The sequence below is a fragment of the Tiliqua scincoides genome, chromosome 1 (genome assembly GCF_035046505.1).
Source record: "Tiliqua scincoides isolate rTilSci1 chromosome 1, rTilSci1.hap2, whole genome shotgun sequence".
Lineage (NCBI taxonomy): Eukaryota > Metazoa > Chordata > Lepidosauria > Squamata > Scincidae > Tiliqua > Tiliqua scincoides.
Genome location: NC_089821.1, coordinates 313021265 through 313043556, shown reverse-complemented (window position 1 = coordinate 313043556; position 22292 = coordinate 313021265). Strand labels below are relative to the sequence as shown.

The following is a 22292-nucleotide window of genomic DNA, read 5'->3' as shown; positions in this document are numbered from 1 at the left end:
GCGCGAGGGCTCCTCTCTGTCCGTCTCTCTTTCTCTCACACACACACGCAGCGCGTCCGCGGCCCTGCAATGCCATGGCTGCCGAGGAGCTGCGGCGCCGGCTCTGCGCGACCTTCCGGATGCGCGGCCTGCTACTCCGCGCGTGAGTACCGCTGGGCTGGGGGGCTCCCGCGCGCACCCCTCCAGACTTCGCGCGCCCCCAACCTTCCCGCCCGCTGCCTGGCCCCGCCCCCACCTCTCCAGCCTGCCAATCAGCGCTCTCAGGACGGACCCATCACTGAGGTGCTCTGACAGGGCGGGAAACGCTCGAGGGTTGGGGGAGGGGCTCCGTTCCCTCAATGGCCCTGCAGGCCGAGGCTCTCCCCCACACTCCAGGCCTCGCCTCAGGGCCGTCCGCGGCTCAGGGCACTGCCTCAGGGGCGGCGCCAGGCCCCCTCCCGCTCCACATACCAGAGCCCTGGGGCTTGCTGAGGGCTGGGAGTGACGTCACTAAGCAACAGGTGACGTCATGGAGCAGAAGTGACGTCGTGGAGCTTAAAGTGATGTCACAAAGCAGGCGTGGCCAGAAACAGGCAGTTTGTCCCAGGGACATGCAGTGGGTGGGGAGGCAGGTGAGGCAGAGCCTCCCGGCTGGAGCCCTTTGAAAAGCGCCGCAGCCGCTGCCATGCAAGGTGCTCAGGCACAGTCAACCCATGCGCTTTACACAAAAACATGCTTTGCACGTGGGTTGAGTGTGCTTGAGGGCCTCGCGTAGCGGTGCTTTTCAAAGGGCTCTGGCAGGGAGGCTCTGCCTCACCTGCCTCCCCACCCACTGCACGTCCCAGGTGGCAGGCACACACTCACACACACCTCCCTCACACAGCAGTGGCACTTTTCAGAGGACTCCAATGGGGAGGCTCTGCCTCACCTGCCTCCCCACCTTGCGCACGTCTCTGCTTTGTTCTCTCAGTCACTTACTAGCTGCAGGTGACAGAAGAGGGGAAAAAAGGTGGAGATCCTGATCCTGTTCTCAAGGTGCCCCAGAGCACAGCTATCCAGGGGACCACCCTTTCAGCATCACTGCTTCTTCCTGAAGCATCTCTGAGCAGCTGGGCGGTAGGATGCAAAGTGACACTCTGCAGAAGTGGAGCTGCTAAAAGGGCAGCTTGTGTGATGTCACATCAGCTCAGCAGCACCTCCTTTTCCCTTCTGGTCTGCCCCCCCCCCCCACAGCGTTCCTTGCCTTCTGATACCTACTTTCATCTTCCTCCAGAGCCTCAGCAGAAGTAGCACTGCTGAAAGGGCAGTCTGAGCCGTACCATATCTCCCAGCAGCATCTCACTTTCCCTGGTCTGCCCCTGTCGCCCCCCCCATTCCTTGCTTTCTGATACCTCCTTTCATCTCAGCAGCCATTTTCAACCACTGTGCCATGGCACACTGGTGTGCCACAAGTTGTCCACAGGTGTGCCACAGGAATTTGGGGGAAGATCATTTATTAATAGGGCCAATGGGAGATGCCTTGTCAATTATCAAAAACCTGGTGGTGTGCCTTGACCATTTTAACGCCTTGTCAGTGTGCCATGAGATGAAAGAGGTTGAAAATCACTGCTCCAGAACCTCAGCAGAAGGAGCACTGCTGAAAGGGCAGTCTACATGATCTCCAAGCAGCATCTCACTTTCCCTCCTGGTCTGCCTCTCCCCCCCTCCCCCGTTCCTTGCTTTTTGTTACCTCCTTTCATCTCCCTCCAGAGCCTCAGCAGAAGCGGCACTGCTGAAAGACTTGGGACAGCCCAATTATCAGGGGAGTTGGATAACCCCATATGCCTTCAAGGGACCACATCCAACCCACAGGCCTTGTTTTTGACACCTCTGATCTAGTTGGTATGGGCTTTGGTTGGACCTTAGAAGGTCTGATCCAAACTTATTATAAAGTATATGTTAATCTACCAGTATCATAAAAAGGTTATTTTATATGGTAATTATTTCCATGACTCATCTTGACTAACTTATTGTTAGTCAACTAACAATAACTAACTAACTAACAGTTAGTCAACTAACTTATTGTTAGTTTTTTTTTCTTATTGTGTTAATTAGTGAGGCTGCCAACTACCTCACAGAAGCTCTTCAAATGGTCAATGAAGTGGAACTTGAAGATATGATAGACAACCTGATTGATGCTGTTGAGAAGCAGCCTTGTAAGTGGGTTCTTGATTTTCTTACATGCATTGAAGAATAAAACGTACTGGAATCGTATGTATTTGGCAGCATTTTTCTGCAACTGTGATGACAGTAAAGGTGCTCATGCCACTGACAACATAATTGAGGTAAAACAGCAGTGCAAAATGTGATGTATTTTTTTCCCTAGTTGATTTTTCCTGTCGTCCAGCCGAGTACCAGTCCAGGGGACGAGACTGCCATTCTGTTTTATTGAATGTGTTTGATTGTGTCATATATTCATTTTATTAATTGTTATTTTATTGAAGTTGCATTTCAGTAAGGAGAATGGCAATCCTTTTAAAATAAATAAATGTGTTGTTGAAAATGGAACCATAATCTAAATTGACCAGGATGTTGTGTTTACAAATGGCTACAATATGTAGTCTCTTCCTGTTTTGTCTTACAATTGGTAGATATTATTGTTGTTTTACTTCTTCTTTTTTAAAGATACACTCCATTCCCAAAGGTTTTGGGAGTAAAATGGAAGTGATTTCTTCTGAAATCAGTGGCACTTGCTTTTACGTGTTTAGTTTGGTATGGGGCTGGGCGGCAAGGTATCTGGAGGCCATTGAGCGTCAGAGGTCTTTCACTTTACCTTCTCAGGGTTTTCTGAGTAACTATGATAAGCCAATACGGGGAATTGTTTAGTACAGTGGTATTCAAACTGGGGCGTCGCGACGCCCCAGCCTGTGGGTCCTGGCCTCTGCCCCCTTAAGGGGCAGGGCAGCCAGGAGATAGGGGCAAGGCAGCGGTGCGATCCACAGGATCGTGCCATTCAGGGGGGCTGCAGGGGCTTGGGTGCACTTACCCAAGCCTCCTGCAGCCTCCCAGGGGTGGGGGCAGCCCTGCGCAACCTTCGGCAGGGCTCTCCAGGTCAGGAAAAGTGAAAGTGGAGTGATCATGCCCCACTCCGCAAAACCAGAAGCGGAGCACAATTGCTCCGCTTTCCGACGGGGTTGCAGGGACTGGGGTGCATCCTCCAGTCCCTGCAGCAGCTGTCCCTGTTTGCGGGGAGCCCTGCACAAGTGCCTGCAGGGTGCCCCAGGTCAGGGAAAGGGAGAGTGGGGCGATCGCGCTCTGCTTTTGCAGATGCAGAGCAGATCGCTCCACTCTCCCTTTCCCTGACCTGGGGCTCCCTACAGGCGCTTGTGCAGGGCTTCCCACACACAGGGACAGCTGCTGCAGGGACTGGAGGATGCACCCCAGTCCCTGCAGCCCCCTGAGCGACGCGATCCTGGGGATCGTGTCGCTGCCTTCCCCCTGCCCCTGTTGCTTCCGCCCTCTCAAAGACTTACTGTGGGTTTCAAACTCCCAGAGAGTTTGAAAACCGCAGGTTTAGTGGTTCTGGGGAAGTTCAGTGATGATGCCAAGGGCCCTGGAGTGGAAGCAGCTCAGGTTTTCATGGCTGCCATGGAAACTATGGTCTGTCTCCATTAATTTCCGCCATGAAGCATGTTGCTGCTGCTGTGTTTTTATATTTCATTGTTCTGTTGTTTTTTTAGTTGTGATTTCTGCTTATTCTACTGTATATACTGTGTTAAATTACTTTAACTTTTGTATATAAATTCTCATTAGCTGCATTGGATGTCCCATAAAAATAATATACTCGGGTCAGGGTCTCCTGTCTTAGTACATGACATCCTATATAGATCACAGAATTCGCAGTGCTTTTTGAGACTGAAAGTAACACAGACAGACAGATGCACCCTATCCAGCCATGTCTGGACCACTGGGCTTCCTTCTAAAAATGCCGTAATCCTCCAGAGTATTTTTTTTAAGTGAAGAGATTAAATATATGTTATAAAAACTTCTGTTGTCCATCAGTGGCATCAACTATAATTGTAATTCTCCAAAACTTTTTTTTAGTGTCATGCAACATGATTGAAAAATCCACAGTGGAGACAGCGGTGCTGGAGTGCAGCCATTCCTTAGATGAAACCATGTAGGTTGGCATACATGCATTTAGAGGAAAAAAGAAACCACTAGATTTTTTTTTCCCGCGTTTCGTTCGGTGAATGTGTCTAACCTCACTCAGTTGTATTTTCAGGTTAAAGCTTGTTAACATTCTTCCTTTCTTTGGAGGATAGATCTATTAGAGGGGTTGTAATATTATTCTGGCATTAAAGTAGCGTTAGTGGGAGCCTGTGGGTTGCAGTCAGACAAGTGCTATGTGTTCAGAACAGCATTTCCATTCACTTAAAAGGAATCTGCACAGCATATAATTAACCCGTGGAACTCCTTGCCACAGGATATGTTGATGGCTTTGGCCTAGCTGCCTTTAAAGAGGATTTAACCGATTTATGGAAGAAAAGTTCATCACACTGCATGATGACTACTGTATATGGAACATCCAGGTTTTAGAAGTAGTCTGTCTGTGAATGGCAAATTCTGTCTGTTGCCAGTGGCAACAGGATAGGATGTCATAAGTAGAGCCCCGCTGGATTAGGCCAAAGGCCTATCTAGTCCAGCTTCCTGTATCTCACAGTGACCCACCAAATGCTTCAGGGAGCACACAAGACAACCAGACACAACCTGCGTCCTGATGCCCTCCCCTGCATCTGGCAGTCTGAAGCAGCCTACCTCTAAAACCAGGAACTTGCATATACCCACCATGACTTGTAATCCGTGATGAATTTTTCCTCCAGAAATGTCCAATCCTGCAATCCCCTCTTAAAGGCGTCTAAGCAAGATGCCATCACTACTTCCTGTGGCAAGGAGTTTCTCAGACTAATTACATGCTGGGTAAAGAAATATTTTTTTTGTCTGTCCTCACTCTCCAAACACTCAATTTTAGTGGCTGTCCCCTGGTTCTGGTGTTATGTGAGAGGGAAATATGTATGTGCTTCCTGAGGCATCTGGTGGGCCACTGTAAGATCCAGGAAGCTGGACTAGAAGGGCCCTTGACCTGATCCAGCAGCGCTCTTTTTATGTTCTTATGCAAGCCCAGTCCCATATTTCATGTCATCCTGGAGGGTGGCGCATGTCTCTGAAGTAGGAAGCAGAGGGTGGAAATAACCCATAGCATGAGTGGGACTCTGCTTGTGCTACTTTGGATAGAACCCTGCCTGGTTTATTCCAGTCTTGTGGGGAAAATCTGTGTGATAAGAAACTCTAGCTTCCTTTCTACTTTGTGATCAAGGACTTCCTTATTAGTCGTTCATTGTTTCTTTTTCTCATAAGGTACGTTTTAAAGAAGAGACAAATTGATTAAGTTAGCTAGATTTGTACTTTGCCCTGTGCATAGGAAATTTGAAGTGCACACCGAGTAAAATTTAATGAATAAAAGGATGTGCTGATATAGAGATCTTTTAGCAGCAGACTTGGGAATGTTCCTTTGGAACCATCTGGCAGTGAGCAGTGGCATATTTAGGCTATTGCAGGTAGGGCATGTGCCCTGAGCACCACTTGAAGGACATACCATTGAGCAGCCGCTTCCTGGCCAACTCTCAGCTTCAGCCAAGCCTCTGCAAGTGTCCAGGCACAGCGCTGGGCTCAAGGGTTTGCAGTGGTTCAGAAGAAACTAAAGTCAGCCAGGAAACTGCAGGAGAAGTAATAGGAGGCAGTAGCCACATTGCAAAACCATTGCCACCACCGCCTTCTGAACCTGGAAGTGACATCACAGTATCACTGCCCTGTGGTGCTGCCCTGGCTATTCCGCTGGCAGCGGGAGAGCAACCGTAGGAAGATTTGAAGTGAAGGCATGCTGGATGAAAAGATTATTTACACCTTCTTTGTGGCATAATCCTGAACATGTTACTGCAGAAATAAGCATTGCTGAGTTCAGTAGAAACTGCTCCCTGCAATAGGATTGCAACCTTTCTGTATTGCACCTTTGCTCAAGGTCAGGGACAGTTACTTGCTCTCTTCTGATTTACTTATTTACAGATCTATATCCTGTTTCATCTCCCTCCCCGTCTGATGTACTGGGCTCCTGCTCTGCAGTCCAGAGCACCAATGCAGATGATCCCTCTGGCCAAATTTGCCAAATTCCATTTTCAAGCTTGTTCTAGTGAACTTATGCCCACTTTAAGCTAATTAGTTCTGGCTCAAATACAGCTAGCTCTAACAGCAGACAAAACTACCACTGTACCCCAGCACCAACGGAAAGGTAACTAGTAGGTAACTTGCCTGTGGGACTGCAGGGTCCATCTTCCCAGTCCTCAGATCAGCAGCTCTTCTAGGCACAACAGTGCCCCCTTAGCTCTTTACCACTCAGCAGTCTCTGTTCAGCTAGTTTGCCAGGCAGTCAGTTTGTTAGCCAGTTAGCTAGTCTGTGCATAAGTTCGTTGGCTGTCCACCAGTTTGTTAGTCCGTCCACCAGTCCATTGCTTCATTAGCCAGTTTAATTCCCTCTTCTTCCTTTCTCTAAGCTTTCTTCCTTCTACTACCCATAAACTCTCCTTGTTCTAGGTGCTCCTTATATCTGTAATCACTTGGTTGCTGCAGCTGTGTAGCATACCCACTACTAAAAGCCTACGTTTTAACCCCATGCTTGTCCAGGCCTGTCTGGGTAAGGGGCCGCTGTTGGCACCACACCATAACTCCTCTTGCGCGTTTACACTACGGCAAAGATGTTGTGTGTTTACAATACAGACTTCAAACTTTGAACCAGTGTGAAAGGCTGGGCTCCTCAGGGAGTAGTAGTGGTACCACCCGCCTCCCCCTCCCCATCATAGTGGCTCACTCTGGTCTTCCTCTCCAGTTCAGAGATTTTTCCAGTAGTTGGGGTACCTCACCCCGGGGAAGTTAGGACTTCTCATCCTTGCCAAAGGATGATGGGAGACTTGCCAAGCTAAAGATGATAGGTGGGACCCTTCCTCCCAACTGCTCAAAACTACTCCTTTCTTATATTACTTCATGGCACAGAAATGGACTTTTGAGCTTTCTTACGGGCATTTAGTTATCCCCTCCAATGAACAAAATGGCAACTCCACATGCGTCATTCCACTTCCAGCCACGGGCAAAGAGACTCTGATGTGAACTAAGCTGTAACAGAAATTCTACATACTCGCTTCACAAAGACTGATCAAAAATCAATGCTCTGCATGTTCAAGAGAATGTAAAATTGCCATGGAAGTGTGCGATGTAATGCAGAAGTGAATTGTTTGTTTCAAGTGATTTTTTTTCCTCTTACAGTGTTTTACAGTGTTCAAGTATACACTTGAATTACAGTGTTCAAGTATATGTCTTTGCCCCTTTTTCCCCCCCTAGGGAACATATTTTCAACATCATTGGAGCTTTTGACATCCCGCGCTTTATTTACAATTCCGAAAGGAAGAAATTTCTACCGTAAGTTCTTGCTATTTATTAGCTGTATGGATTCCCACCCATTAAACATTTTGCTATAAATTTTCAAACACTTCCATGAAAGATTGGCTCATGGTATAGAAATATTCCTGACATGCCGATAAGGAATAACCCAAGGATCCCTCATTCTGTGTTTTAGTAGCCATAGTTCTCAGCCACTTTTTTGTTTTGAAATTCTCCGTGGAATTTATTTCAGGCTTGCAATGACCAGCCACCCAGCACCAAATTTATTTGGCTGTGCCAGGGATAAAGCAGAACTGTTTCGTGAACGTTACATCATCTTGCAGCAGGTGAGAAAAGAGGGGAAGAAGATCTTGGCCATAAATGTAGAACAGAAAGACTCGTCTGGTTTAAGAAAGATATTTCAAGTAGCAGTTTGGTAGAGGGGAGCGCGCACCTCAAGCCACCAACTTGTCTCTATGTCTTTTCCTTCTCCTGCCACTCCCTGGAGTGAAAAGGAAGATGGGGTAGAGAGGAAGCAGAAATGCAGAGGGAAGGAGAGTGCTGAGCTAGAACACTAGAGAGCGGGAAGAGCAGAGGTGTCACAAAAGGAACAGTGATCTTAATTGTAGGGGGGGGGTGAATTTCAAAATGTCCTGGGTTGTTGTAATAACAATTTCAAATACAGTATATTTCCTCCCCCTAAGAGCTCAATTCTATGCCTGTTTACTTAGAAGTAAGTTCCATTATAGTTAATGGAGCTTACTCCTAGGTAAGTGTGGATAGGATTTCAGCCTAAATTACTAGATTGAATATCTTTGAATAAGAGCTGTGCTGGATCAGATCAAAGTTGCATCTATTCCTATGTTGCATTGTAGGCAACAGCCTTCCTTCACCATGTGGTCCTCAACAGATTATATTCAGAAATAGACTATCCCTGCACATGGAGGTTCTATTCCATGTTTTTTTCAGGAGATGCTAATCCGGTGCAGTGCCACATGTCTAGCTGTAGCCCCAGTGTGACCACATCATACCATTTTGTGGAGGCTGCTGTGGAGACCAAGGAGCAGGATAGAAATTGAGCAATTGATAGAGAGGCAGCTGCTGTTCCCTACTGAATGTTAACATTGTGCCTCTGGAGCACCATTCTGTATTGCCTCCACTCAGTGACTTTGGAAAGTTCTGTGGTGTTCAAATGTGTTTTCCCGTATGTGGAGCCAAAGGATTCATCACAGTCACAGTGGACAACAGCCACAGTTTATGCTGAATAAGAACCTGAGAATGAAGCTGGAAAAAAATGTCTTAGCAATAATTATATGGTGATTGTCTTTGTAATTGGCTCATGTTTACCCCTGTACAGAGAACTCATAGGCATGAATTGTTCACACCTTCAGCTATTGGTACCTACCCAGATGAAAGCAGAAGTAAATTTCAGGTAAAGTTGTTCTGTGGGCCTGGGTGGGCCTTCACCCTTCAGTGATGTGGATGTAATTTTCTAGGCTGCCATGTTGTGATTAATAGATGCCATTGTCAAAAGTGACCAAAGTCTCTGACCCTGAAAGGGGGTGTCCATGCAGCTCTCGCAGCTCAGCCACCTTTGTGTCCAGCAGTGTCTCCTTCCGTTTGTAGCCTGAATCCAAAGAACCGCACAACTGGTTCTACACTCTGGAGGGCTTTGTTCTCTGAAAGTGCAGTCTCCCTTTCTGTTATAACCAACACCTGTTGAACACAAGGAGAGTTTGAAAAGCCATTTATGCTACGGGTTTTGAATCTGCTGTTCAAGCGGGGAGAAGGAACTGTTTGAATTCTGGCCAGAAGTTGTTGGAATTGTGGTGTTGAACCTAATCTTTGAACCTGACATGTGTTGGCATTCATTCATTCATTCATTCATTCTCTGATTCTAGCTGAAAACTATAGAAACTCTTTTGGGCAACTCGGCTAAAGTGGGAGAAGTGATTGTTCTTGGGATGCTAACCCAGCTAAAGGAGGTAGGCATTGCATATTGGTGGCTCTTTGGATGTCTCTTCTTGTGTTGTGTCACTACGGGGGAAGGGGAGGTATCCAAAATGTTCATCTAAGTCGGTGTTGGAATAAGCAGGTGTGTGGATTTTATGCAGCAGTGTGACTTCATAAGAGTATTGAAACTGAATAATTTGGACTTAATTATTGACTTTTTAATTCATATTTTTAAGGGAAAGTTTTTCTTGGAAGATCCTACAGGAGTTGTCCAGCTGGACCTTAGTAAAGCAATATCCTTTATACATGCCTTTGGCAAAATAGGGACTTGTCAGTGAGAGAAGCCCCACTTTTCTTGGTTTTCTGTTTGATTTCGTAGATTCTTTTCCTATTTATAGGTCAGTTGTTGTACAGTTTAATTCTTTTTTTTTTTTTGCTTGCTTGCTTACTTGCTTGCATTAAGTTTTGTTCAGTTGAAACAGTTTTCTGCCCCCCCCTTGTCTCATGTTACTTTTTTAAGATTATAAGCAGGAACTTCAATATTTTTGATGTAATTCATCATGTAATTCATGATGACAATTGGTGAGCTTGCTGGCACACCTAATAATAATAATAATAATAATAATAATAATAATAATAATAATAATACTTTATTTTTATCCCGCCCTTCTCCCAAAATTATTATTATTATTATTATTATTATTATTATTATTATTATTAATACAGGTATTTCTATACCGCCTTTCTTGGTCGTCAGATTTCTCCTTAGACTTTATTCAAGGTGGTTTACATAGGCAGGCAAATTAAATCCCCGTAGGGATTTTTACAATTTGAAAGAAGGTTTCTATCTTTCAAGAAACCACAACATTCAGTTGTTTCTTTCTTGATCTGGTCACACATTCTGGCCTCCATCTTCCCAGGCTCAGAGCAGATGGAATAGCTCAGCTCAGCTTGTCAGCTGCTTCAAGGTCGCACTGTGCCGGTGGCCTCGAACTGGCGACCTTCGGATGTTAAGAGACTTAGAAATGCAGGGATGCTCATGCATCTGCTTTTTGCTACCCAGTCGTCAGTGTGTTATCCCAAAATAAAAGCATGACTTGGAATCCCTACATGTAGAAATGTGTCGAGTGCACACAACCCTGCCCAACCTGCCTGCCTGGGGCCACTGCGGAGGGTCTGTGTTGATTCTGGTCCTTTCTACAGGGCAACTAATTAACAAGATGCTCACCCTTAACTGCTTGCACCAGTTCCACAGTGGCTTATACACAGAGTCGTGTTTTGTATTAACAGAAGGTAAGGCAGACAAATTTCTTCAGGCTGACTTATTTCAGTATGTATGGATTGGTATAAGTAATCCATTTATCAGTTGAACTTTGAGATCAGGCTTCTAAAAAAAATGTAGACTGAAAAAATAAGGTGTGTTTTTAGATATAGATATACACACGTGAACAGACACATACAAGTTAGAGAGGCTGGGATGGTGAGCCTAGGGTGTCTTTGCTTCTTCTGCTCTCTAAAATGATAGAATTTGGGGTTCTGGTGGACAGCTTGATGAAAGCGTCAACTGAGTGAGTGGCAGCTGTGACGAAGGCCAATTCCATGCCCGGGATCATTAAAAAGGGTTTGAGAATAAAATGGCTATTATAATGCCATTGTACAAATCGATGGTGAGGCCGCATCTGGAGTATTGCATACAGTTCTGGTAGCCACATCTCAAAAAAAATAAAGTGGAAATGAAAAAGGTGCAGAAGAGAGTGACCAAAATGTGAAAAAGGTGCCTGAGGGGGGACATGATTGAGACATAAAATTATGCACAGGAAGGACAGAGTGGATAGAGAGATGCTCTTTTCTCTCACACACAACACCAGAACGAGATGACATCCACTAAATGAGTGTCAGGAGAGTTAGAACAGACAGAAGATTATAGTTCTTTACCCAGTTTGTTAGACAGGCCAACACACATTTTGCTTCCTTAAACTTTACACCAATTCCTGGGTATATTTGGGGTGCCAATTCCAAAAATGGCATCCGTTTTGCCCTATCACGTCGAGTTCTAGAGATATAGTACAGCCTCATTAGTGAATGGTTCAAGCAGCTTCCTCATGAAGAAGCCTACACCATGGCTTCCTCATGAGGAAACCGCTTGAACCATTCACTAATGAAGCTATACTGTATCTCCAAAACTAGATGTGATAGGGCAAAACGGATGCCATTTTTTGAATCGGCACCCCAAATTCATATCAAACCAACATAAAGTTTGGGAAAAACTTTTCTGACCCTCAGTTTTCTGTTTAATTAATCTATGGAACCCCTTGCCACAGGATGTGATGATGGCACCTGGCCTAGAGACTTTTAAAAGGGGATTGGACTTCTCCATCAATCACAGGTTACCAGCCATGATGACTGTAAGCAACCTCCAGGTTTTCGAGCCTCTCTCTGAATGCCAAGTGCAAGGAAATGGCAACAGTATGCAGGTCTCTTGTTGTCTTGTGTTCTCCCTGAGGCATCTGGTGGGCCACTGTGAGATATAGAAAGCTGGACTAGATGGGTCCCCTTTGACCTGACCCAGCAGGGCTCTTATATTGGGCAAAAATTATACGGTGACTGTTTTCAGCTTGCTGAGGAATAGCTAATGTTTTTTTTTACTTCCTAGGATGGTACGAAGATGAAGTGTTCCATGTTGATGCTTTTGGATTTCCCCCTACAGAGCCTTCTGCTATCACAAGGTATAAAAAAAATAATCTGCCAATCTGAAAAAGGGTCCCAGGGGGAGGAGCACATGCACCTTGTCTACATCTTGAAGAGCTTGTGATAAATTGTGATGTTTAGAGCTGTGTCTGTCGTATTGTCAAACCGAGCTCTTTACAAACAATGAATAGCCACCTGAGATTGTATCTGGGAGAGAAATGAGCTTCAATAGAGCCTGCTAGTTTTTGTTTTTTCTTCTGTAGGGCTTATTATGGAAACACAAACTTCTTTGGAGGGCCTTTTTCAACTTCTGTTAAAGCTTCTTCAAAACTGAAACAGATGGAGGAAGAGAATGAGGGTGCTATGTTTGTCTTCCTGTCAGACGTTTGGTTGGACCAAGCAGAAGTTTTGGACAAGCTTCGCATTATGTTTTCAGGTAGCTCTGTTGATGAATGTATGACTTTAAATGCATTTAAGGCTGAAGCATTTGAGGGCTGTATAGTATAGTGGTAAGATAGCTTTGGCGGGTGTGATATATACTGTCATGAATGGTGCAGCAGAAGAAGCATTTGTCACCACATCTCATAAAATTAGGACTTGGGTCATGCAGTGAAATGGACAACCAGATCCATTCAGGTCAAGCATAAGAGTACTTTGTCACACAGTGAACTTGTGCAATATGCTCTCACAAGATGTGTTGAGATGACTTGAGTTTGGATGACTTTTTAAAAGTATTAGACAAATTCATGGAGCCTCGAAGAGATTTAAGGAGGGATGTGATGTGGTCAGTGTGACCCACAAGATCCTGCTGGTTCTTTTGCTGCTTTTTGAGTACTGTTATGTCTGATGTCGAATTTGTGTCCGTTCTGTTGTAGTGACTCATCTCTTGTCCATTATTGACAGCAAAAGAGCAGTGTAGACAGATTATAGCATAGATCCCGCTGGAGAATAAGCAAGTGAACAAGCTCAGTGCACAGTAGATGTTGCTATGGATCTTGTAACAGAACTGCTTGAGCAGATATGTGGATGTTGGGGCATTGGGCTTCCTATCCAGGGCAGGTCCGATTGCATGTATCTCTCTGGTAAGCCGTCTTGTCTTGCATGTTGACAAGAACTGGCTTTCCATTGTGTTAAGGTGGAATTGGGTTCAAGTTCTATAATATTTTTGGTTTTTGCCTGTTTCTAGCAAACAGCTTAGTACCCTCAGTTGGGGGGGGGAGGGAAGTGCAGAGTTTTCATCAGCTTAATAGGTGTCTTGGTCCTCCTTTCTTCATATAGGCTACTCTGCAATGCCTCCAACTTGTTTTTTCTTCTGTGGGAACTTTTCTTCTGCCCCATATGGAAAAAATCAAATTCAGTCACTGAAAGGTATTTGAGATGGTGCATTGTATTTATAAATTAATAGCTGATGAATCTGTATGTTCGATGTCTATTTAGATTTTTATGGATTCAAAATTGAATTATGAGTGGGAGGGCTGTGGACTGATTTCCATAACTGACATGTGCAGGCTTGACATCCCTTGAATGAAGGTGGAGACCTGTGAGGACTACCATACTGTTTCCACTGGAAGGAATCACTGGACAGGGAATGCCAAAGGTGTAAGAGAAATGCTTTTCATTGTTGGCCCCAGTATATTTCAAGTGGAGGCTCTTCTTGGGGGTATTCTAAAGACAAGGAGTCCCTTATAGAATCTCAAGAATCTTATAGAATACAAAAAGGCTGCTTTGCCTGAAAAGGAATTTCCAGTCAAAACACAGTGAGCATAACAATAAAAACTCTTGTTTCATGTCCCTTTCAGGTGTTCCTCTCCCAGTGTTTCTGCAGTGATGCCCATTTCTTAATTTCCAAAGACCAGAAGTAGCTAGTTGGTGCTAGAATTTGACCAGCTGTAGTGGAGGTCTAAATTGATATGTGTCTAAATTTGTTTATTAGTTTGTTTAATAAATTTCTATCCCACCTTTCTGCCAGTAAGGGCACCCAAGGTGGCTTACAATCGCTAAAACATTGAATAAAAGCAATAATAAATAAAACAGTAGAACTGCAAATGGATAGTCAGATCACAGCACCATTTGAACCACCAATGAGATCATATCCAAATGTCCAGTCACAGTCAATGTCCATGGACAAAAACCATACTAAACAAAAATGTCAAGTCTCCAACCAAAGGCCTCCAAGGAGGGAGCAGTACTCAGTTCCAGGATAGGAGGGGAGATTTATTGTGGTTCCTTGTATTGCCTTTTGAACTCTGAGAGATTCAGAACCAGTGACAAATTGATGAGGATTTCCATCTTTGTTCTCTGATCGCGAAGGTGAGGTTGACTAGGGCTAAGAAAGAATAATCAGAAGCTGTTGCTCTGTACAACAGTTGCTCAGTGCTGCATGCAAGGTGTCTGTTGGCCACCCTTGTGGCGTAAGCAGGACAGTGCAGGCATTTCAGAATAAACTTTGTACTATTCCGCCTCCAGGTTCCTTGAAAGCCCTTGCAGACATTATATGCGAATATCCCAGTATCCATCAGAGGTATGCACTAAATGTTTTTTACATCTGAATGACGAAACATATTGAACAAACTGAAAAACGTTAAGGAGACAAATGCACAATTTTCAATTAGAAAACGTTCTACCCTTCAGAAATACTCAGGAAAAAAGGTTTGACATCCATTCTGTTCCTGGCGGTGAGAAAAAACGATTTTTTTTTCAGATTTTTGTGTTTTCCACAGTTATAAGTGCTGAAAGCTGTATTATGTGTTTTATTCAAAATTTATATTATAATTTTAAATCATAATGACTTTAAAAGTGTATTAGGTAGGTGATATAGATGGTATAGTGTTAGCAGATGCAGCCACAGCCTCCGCTCACCCATTAAATAATTAATAAAAACCAAACAAAATTATTTTATTTTTTCTCAGATTTTTTAAAAACAAAAATGAAAAGTGCAGAAAGCAGTATTATGTGTTATTATTTCATTATCAACATTTTCTTCCACCTCTATCCATTGCTCTGAACCAGGGGTGTCCAAACTTTTTGGCAGGAGGGCCACATCATCTCTGACACTGTGTCAGGAGCTGGGGAAAAAAGAATTAATTAACATTTCAAATTTGAATAAATTTACATAAATGAATATATTAGAGATGGAACTTCTATGAATGAATGAATGGTCTTGCAATAGCTCAAGGCCTATAAAAGGCTTTGCACAAAGCAAAGCCGGTCTTTCCTTTGCTGCCACTGCTGCATCACAAATGTGAAACAGCAAGTAGTGGAAGGAGCCCTCATCCTACAGCTCATGTGAGAGGTTGAACAGTCACCCTCATGCTGAGAGCACTCGCATTGGGCAAGCATGGGCTCCAGCAAGTCTCTGGAGGGCCAGAGTCTCATTGGAGACTGGGGGCTCCCCATGGGCTGCATTGGGAGTCCTCAAGGGCTGCAAGTGGCCCCCCAGGCCGGGGTTTGGGCACCCCTGCTCTGAACAATTCTCCATGACCACTGGTTAGATGATAGAGGAGCCTGGATGCATCAGAGGCAGTTCATCGGTTATCCATTCCCATTTAGAATAGGGTAGAATCAGGGCTATAACTGAAAACTGAACTCCCATTTAGTTCAAGGAACTGAGTTTTCTCAGGCCTGTCTCAGTGGGGGACAACTTCAGGTGTCCAAACATTGGCCTTCCCAGTGCCTTCTGGGTCTTTTTCTTTCAGATGGCGAGCCACCCTTTAGGACAAAGGCCCCATCTTATTTTATTGTATAACCATTTTGTGAAGTCTTTTGTTTGACAAGCAATATAGAAATGGTTTTAGAAGTGATAATATTGACCCTCAGAGTTTGCTGGATCTGGAGCTTACAACCTTGTTGTAAGCGTTGTCTGTTTCAATGTCTTTATTCACGCAGAGGGCAGTGTGCCTGTGCCAGCTGGAAAGCTGCGAAGTTCCAAAAGAAAAGTAGCCCCTCCTTCACTAGGCAAGCCTGGAAGCTGCATGTGACCCACAAAAGCTTTTCCCCTGGGAAAACTCCCCCCCCCCCGCTATCCTGAAAAGGCTGATCGTGCACCTATGTCTGCCTTAGGTGGGCTAGCACCCTGATTGTGTTTCAGTGATTTTGCCATTCACTTTGTTGGCCCTTGGAATTCACCAGTTGGCTGCTAATCTAATGATGTATGCCATTCTCCTATTTATAGCAGCCGGTTTGTGTTTGTTCCTGGCTCTGAAGACCCTGGTCCTGGTTCCATTTTGCCAAGGTATGTTTCTGACATTGCAGTCATAACTAAGTATACATCATTAATTATCACTGAACATTCTGCTATCAGAATAAGTATATACAGGTATATATCCCACACCCATGTCAAACAATGCCTGATGCTAAACAAAGCACAGCTCCCCTCACCTCCAGGGGCTTTTCTGAGCTCTGCAGAGAAGTTTTTTTCTTTTTCTGCCTTTTAATGCAACTTTTTTTTTTTTTTGCCTTATAAGGCATTTTTTTGTCTATTTTTTTGGCTATTTTTCAGCCAAAAAGGCCATTTTGAGCCTTGCAGAGCAGGTGTCCACACGCTGCCTCTGTGGGGCTCAGAAAAGCCCTTGGAGCTCCTCTTGGCTTCAGAGGCTTGGGGAGGGGAACAGTGACAGACAAGGGACCATCGTATATGCAGCCTGTCATTGGTCAGAACATTGCAAAGTGAGGTTCACCTGTATTTTTTGTTTTGATTTTTGTTTGTTTTTTCTGATGCATGCTGCATTCATTCGTTTTAGGCCACCGCTTACCGAAAACATTACTGAGGAGTTCAGACAGCAAGTTCCATTTTCATTTTTCACAACAAATCCTTGCAGGTAAATGTTCTGATCTGAAAAAAGTTGGCATTTCTTGTTTGCTGACTCCTTAACAAATGATGTGTTTGAGTAGACCTGATATTCTGAAAACATCGGAATAAGTCGCCTGCCTTTCTGTCTGACTGCTTCTCTTGCTGCCATCTGAAGTTGAAAACCTTTCAATGTAAATTCACCACCACCCATTCCCTCCTTTTTCTGTCCTTTGCTTGGCTCCATGTCTAAACACATGTGAAGTCTACCCTTGGGAATTGCTTAAAATAATGCTATGTTCAGTAATTGTGTATAACTTGAAGAACCCCATTAGTGTCATGCAGGGGATAAAGCACCTAAGGTACTCCAAACACTAAAGATCAACAGAGCTAAGTGCTTTTCCAAAGGGAAAAACGAGTTATTTCTATAAAGGGGGAGATCCTTTTCAGTGTCTTGCCAAGTGAGCACACCCCCATGGACCCCTAGAAAGGGCGGAGAATTGACTGCCCACAGCCATAGCCAGCACCAAAGAGTCAGCTACAGCTTTGGGTAATCTGTTCTCCACCCTCTCTGGTAGTCCATGGGGAAGTGCTCGCTCAGGAGACGCTTTCCCATGAAACACCAACAGCAAAAGCAGCAACTCACAAATCCTCCCTATAAATAACAAACCTAATAAATCTCTAATAAATCTTTTCTAATCATTACAAATGTAATTGTATTTTTTGTGTGCTGGAGGGTGGGGGGGTTGCATGGGGTCCATGACAATTCCAATTTTTGCCTCAGTGATCCGCAGGCTCCTAAAAGTTGAGAGCCACTGCTGTAGAGGCATTATGACTAGCAGGGCAAATACTTTGTTCTGTTACCTTCTTTGAAGTAATAAAGTTGTGCTTGTTACTTCCAGGGTTCAATACTGCACCCAAGAAATAATCATCTTTCGAGAAGATTTGGTAAATAAGATGTGCCGGAATTGTGTCCGATTTCCTAGCAGCAATTTGGATATTCCTAACCATGTAAGCCCAAGAACAGGGAAAGACAGTCAGCATTTGGGTTCAAGCATCTGGTGGTGGAGATGTTTTTATTACTCTTAGGGCCCAGTCCTATCCAACTTATCTGCACAGATGCAATCACAGTGCAGTCCTGAAGTAAGGGAACAGACAAGCCTTGAGGAGGCTTCTGTGACTGCCCCCTCACCACAGAATGCAATAAGCACCCAATTGAATTGGCATGGCTGCATCAGTGCTGAAAAGTTGGATAGGATTGGGCTCTAACTTACTTATTTTTTGTAATCAGTATAAGTATATAGAACAGTACTGCAAAAGATTGCATGTATATAGCCTTTGTTTAATCTCTGCTTTGTTGATGTTCCTTTCAGTTTCAGTGCATGTATGGCAAGGATACAGTAGCTGCATTCTCATGAAGAACAGTTTGCCTAACACAAGTTCTCAGTCTATAGACAAAAGACTGCACTGTCTAGCACTGGGGAGGTCTAGCTTTCTAAAAGCATTGTGATCAGAGGTCATTTTAAATGCTTCTGTTCCATGACTTTAATCATGCCACAGTACTGAGAACACTGTTCCCAGGATCCCCCCCCCAACTGTTCAGGACTGCAGGGATTCAAATTAGTTCCAGGTCTAGCTGGATCTCCACTGGGCCCAGCTGGTGAACATGATGCATCCGTTGCAGGTGAAGTTCATTTGCTCATGTGTGCTAATTACCAACAAATGAAGAAGCAATCAGTAGCTCAGATCCTAGTCTGGAGTACAGATTGTTCTTTCTTAGATAGGGTGATCATAGTAGTTGTGTTACCTTGTTCTTTGTTTTACAGTTTGTAAAAACTATTTTGTCACAAGGGCACCTGACTCCACTGCCTCTCAACGTCAGTCCTGTTTACTGGGCTTATGACTACAGCTTAAGAACCTACCCACTGCCAGATTTGATTGTCTTTGCTGACAAATATGACCCCTTCACTGTGACCAACACTGACTGCCTCTGTATAAACCCTGTAAGATCTCATCTAGCATTTTTTTTCTCTTTTGGAGCATGAGAACTGTTTCCAATGGGGGGATGGGACATGTGGTGCATAAAATAAAAAAAATTGATCATAAAGTGTTGCTAATACAAACTACTTTTTCACACTATTTATAGTGTGAACACTTCTTCCTCCAAATTCTTTTCCAAGGAAATGCACTGGGTAAATTAAGCAATTTAGGGAAAATTAGGTCTTCATATGTGAGAAAAACTCAGGATGTTAACTGAGAGGAGGTATGGCGTTTCAGTTGAGCATATATCAAGCTGCTTCCTTTTAAGTCCAACCCCACTGGCCCATTTAGCTCAGGATTGCCTGCACTGATGGATGGGTGTCTTTTCCGTCTCTGCCTGAAGATGCCAAGACCCAGACCTGAGACTTTCTGCATGCAAAGCAGTGCTCCACCACTCAGCAACACTTTCATCCCCAAATGTTCTTACATGCTATGCTGAAGAGATTAACGGGCTCCTCTTTAAACCTTGAAATGTAATGCAGATACCTTTTTTATATGCAGCTTCCATTACAGCATCAAAATTTATCATCTGCACATACAGTTCCAATGTGACTTGGCAGCTCAATCCTATTTCACATGAACATGGTCCTTGAGATTTTTTGAGCATAATAATAATAACTAGGTACAATCATAGAGGTTCTCTCTTTCAAGAACCAACATCATTTCAGAATGGATCTTCCTGGTTTGGTCTCACTTCTGGCCTCCAGTTCTCCCATGCAGGCTGACAAGCAGCTCCATCTCTCACATGGAGGGCAACCAAGACGCTTCTTGCTCACACCAAGAGCAGGTGGTATCACTCAGCTCAACTTGTCAGCTGCTTCAAGGTCTCGACATTCTCAGCCGTTCAGGGAGCTGCCAGTGTCCTCAAACTGGCAACTGTCTGATGTTATCTTCGGCTAAATCAGGCTGTACTCTCTAGACCAGACCTCCTGCCCAAGGGTTAACATCATTAGAGCCTTGTTAAATTGCTCAGAGTAGTAAATTACCTGCAGACAACTAGATTATTGGAAGCTGCTAGGTAAGGGGCACATCCTATGTAATCAGTGCTCAAATATAAGTGTAAGTACTTGGGAAGGGCTACTGAATGAGGGGCATCTACTCAAGAAAATGATTCTTGTATTAAAGACTAGAGTATAGCCTTCTACCCATTTTCCCCCTTTTTTTCATCCTAGGGATCTTTTCCAAGAAGTGGCTTTTCATTTAAAGTGTATTATCCTTCTAACAAAACAGTTGAAGACAGGTATGAACCCCCCCCCCCGCATTAAGTGAATATGAAAGTACATTTGAGTTCCTGCTTTGTTTTTAAATACAGAATGGATATAGCAATGCCATTTATTACACTGCACTGATAAAAGAATTAGGCAAATTGTTAAGTTATATACTCTTATCAGGCAGAAGGAAAAGTACAAAGAATTTGATGTCTGTTTCATTTGTTATCCCACTCTCATTAAAATATTAAGGGCCCAACCCTATCCAACTTTCCAGTTGGAAACTGCAACATAAATGATGGGGAAAAATCCATAGTAGCTAAGATCTGCACTGTTGCAGTCTTTATATGCTCACTGCTGGCTAACAATCATCTGAATTAATCTGGAAAAGGAAGGATTTCTGAAGCTTGACTACTCCTACATAAAAGGAGTTGACCAATGAAATTCTCTAGGAGAATTGTTACAATGCCAGTAAATATTGTTGGGGAGGGGAGAGCATCTTTGAGGAAGCATACTCTGATTTGTTTTGTTAGAAGATTTCTAACACTGTGGTACATCATATTGTGATGTACCACAGTGTTAGAAATTTTCTAACACAATGGGACATTGTGATGTCTCTGGTTGTTTTTTTTAAGTTACTGAGGTCACCAATCAGTTATCAGCCATCAAGAGAGGTCAATAAGTTTCAAAAGTCACTGATGCATTTATAGTAAATGGAAACTGATTTTCTTTTTTTTCCCCCAGCAAACTCCAAGGACTTTGAACCCGTCAACAGCAATTCTGACCATTCTAGACATCACATTGAGCAAGCACTGCGAGCACTGATCATGGATTTTCACTGCATACTACATATACATACAATGCAATGCTGTACTAAAATTTTGTAAATAAATTTTCATACAAAAGATAAAATAAGTCTACAATCCTATTTGGATGCCATGCCAACGCCAGTGTGACACCCATCATATCTTGAGCCTGTCCAGTGGAGGGGTGTGTGTGTGTGGTAGGAACCCACGCAGCTCCACATTAGCATAGCTCATACTGCCAGAATCCATGGAAATCCTGACACAGCCCCATCCATCATGAAGCAGCACCAAGATCAGCCAGATATTCAAGGAGTTTATCACCAGGGTGAACCATGCAGGAGGCGGGTTGCAGGCCCAATGAACTGCTCCACAGTGGTGGTCACCACCAATAGCCATTGGGGTGCCACAATGGCAGGCCGAACACACACAAGGATGTCAGCATCTCCAGCCCCTATAGGAACTCTGACACAGCAAGAAGGCAAAAAGCAGAGAACTGCTAGGAAATCAGTGCTGGATTTAGACTTGTGAGCCCCTAAACTATGTTAAGCTTAGAGGAGCCTTGTTAAAACATTACCTCAAAATTTGCTGCACAAGCCTTTCAAAAGGTCTACATTCTGGAAATTTTTTCTGAAGCCCCTGTGGAATGCCTCAGAACGTCAGGTGCAAAGGAATGCCAATAGGATGCAGGTGCCTTGTGGTCTTGTGCTCCCAGCAGCATCTGGTGGGCCACTGGGATACAGGAAGCTGCCCTAGAGGGGCAAGCCCTGATCAAGCAAGGCTGTTAAGGAACGTGAGGCCCAGAGCTCTAAAACTTGCAGGAAAGCCCAGGGCTCAAGTCTTGTGCCGCCAGACAAGCACGTCCAGGACGACGGAAGAGGAGATCCTGCAAGCTGCAGCAGGGCGAGGGTTGGCTTAGTGGCTGTAAAGTCGCAGCTATGGCCCACCCTTTCCTTAACGGACACCGCAGGTGTCACAGCTGGTCCCGCAACCCTTCATTCAAGGGGCCGCAGTGGCACCTGAAGGCCAAGATCTCTAGGCAGCCCACCTCTGCTGTTCCCAGGAGCAGTGGCCTGGGGCGGGCGGCGACCTTCCGCGCGGCAGCCGGGCGCTGAGGCTTCCCAGCAGGCTGCCTGCGCGCTCAGCACCTGAGGGCTCCTCAGGAAGGTCCCTGCCAGCCAGCCAGCCAGCCGGCCACAAACAGCTGGCGCAGGACCAGCGCGGACCTGCGCGCCCCCACCAGGGACGTGCGGCGGGCGAGGCAGCCTCCCGCTGCCGCCCTTTGGAAAGCGCGTCCTCCGAAGGGCACCGGCTGGAGGCTGCCACGCCCACCGCACGTCCCTGGTCTCCGCCCTGAGGCCTCCTCCT

At 44.7% G+C, this 22292-nt stretch overlaps 1 protein-coding gene and 1 long non-coding RNA gene across 4 annotated transcripts; one reads left to right on the top strand and one right to left on the bottom strand.

Annotated features, from left to right (window-relative positions):
• Positions 1-32: 32 nt before the first annotated feature.
• Positions 33-20992, top strand: POLE2 (DNA polymerase epsilon 2, accessory subunit). Of its 2 annotated transcripts, XM_066630372.1 has the most exons (19): positions 33-142; positions 2074-2174; positions 4063-4138; positions 7408-7485; positions 7700-7793; positions 8804-8878; positions 9348-9431; positions 9636-9692; positions 10644-10692; positions 12053-12125; positions 12351-12523; positions 13366-13455; positions 14554-14608; positions 16259-16318; positions 16827-16904; positions 17776-17884; positions 18700-18876; positions 20086-20153; positions 20866-20992. In XM_066630372.1, exons 1-19 carry the CDS (start codon positions 75-77, stop codon positions 20882-20884), a joined length of 1584 nt encoding a protein of 527 aa, XP_066486469.1. In that variant the 5' UTR covers positions 33-74; the 3' UTR covers positions 20885-20992. The 2 variants fall into 2 exon arrangements, with proteins under 2 accessions (XP_066486469.1, XP_066486477.1); XM_066630380.1 differs by lacking the exon at positions 7408-7485.
• Positions 14955-22217, bottom strand: LOC136653490 (uncharacterized). 2 transcript variants are annotated; one of them, XR_010794571.1, is made up of 2 exons: positions 21502-22217; positions 14955-15152 (listed from the first exon to the last, which is right to left on the bottom strand). It is a non-coding gene; the product is annotated as an uncharacterized lncRNA (long non-coding RNA). The 2 variants fall into 2 exon arrangements; XR_010794570.1 differs by having other exon boundaries at positions 21973-22217.
• Positions 22218-22292: the final 75 nt, after the last annotated feature.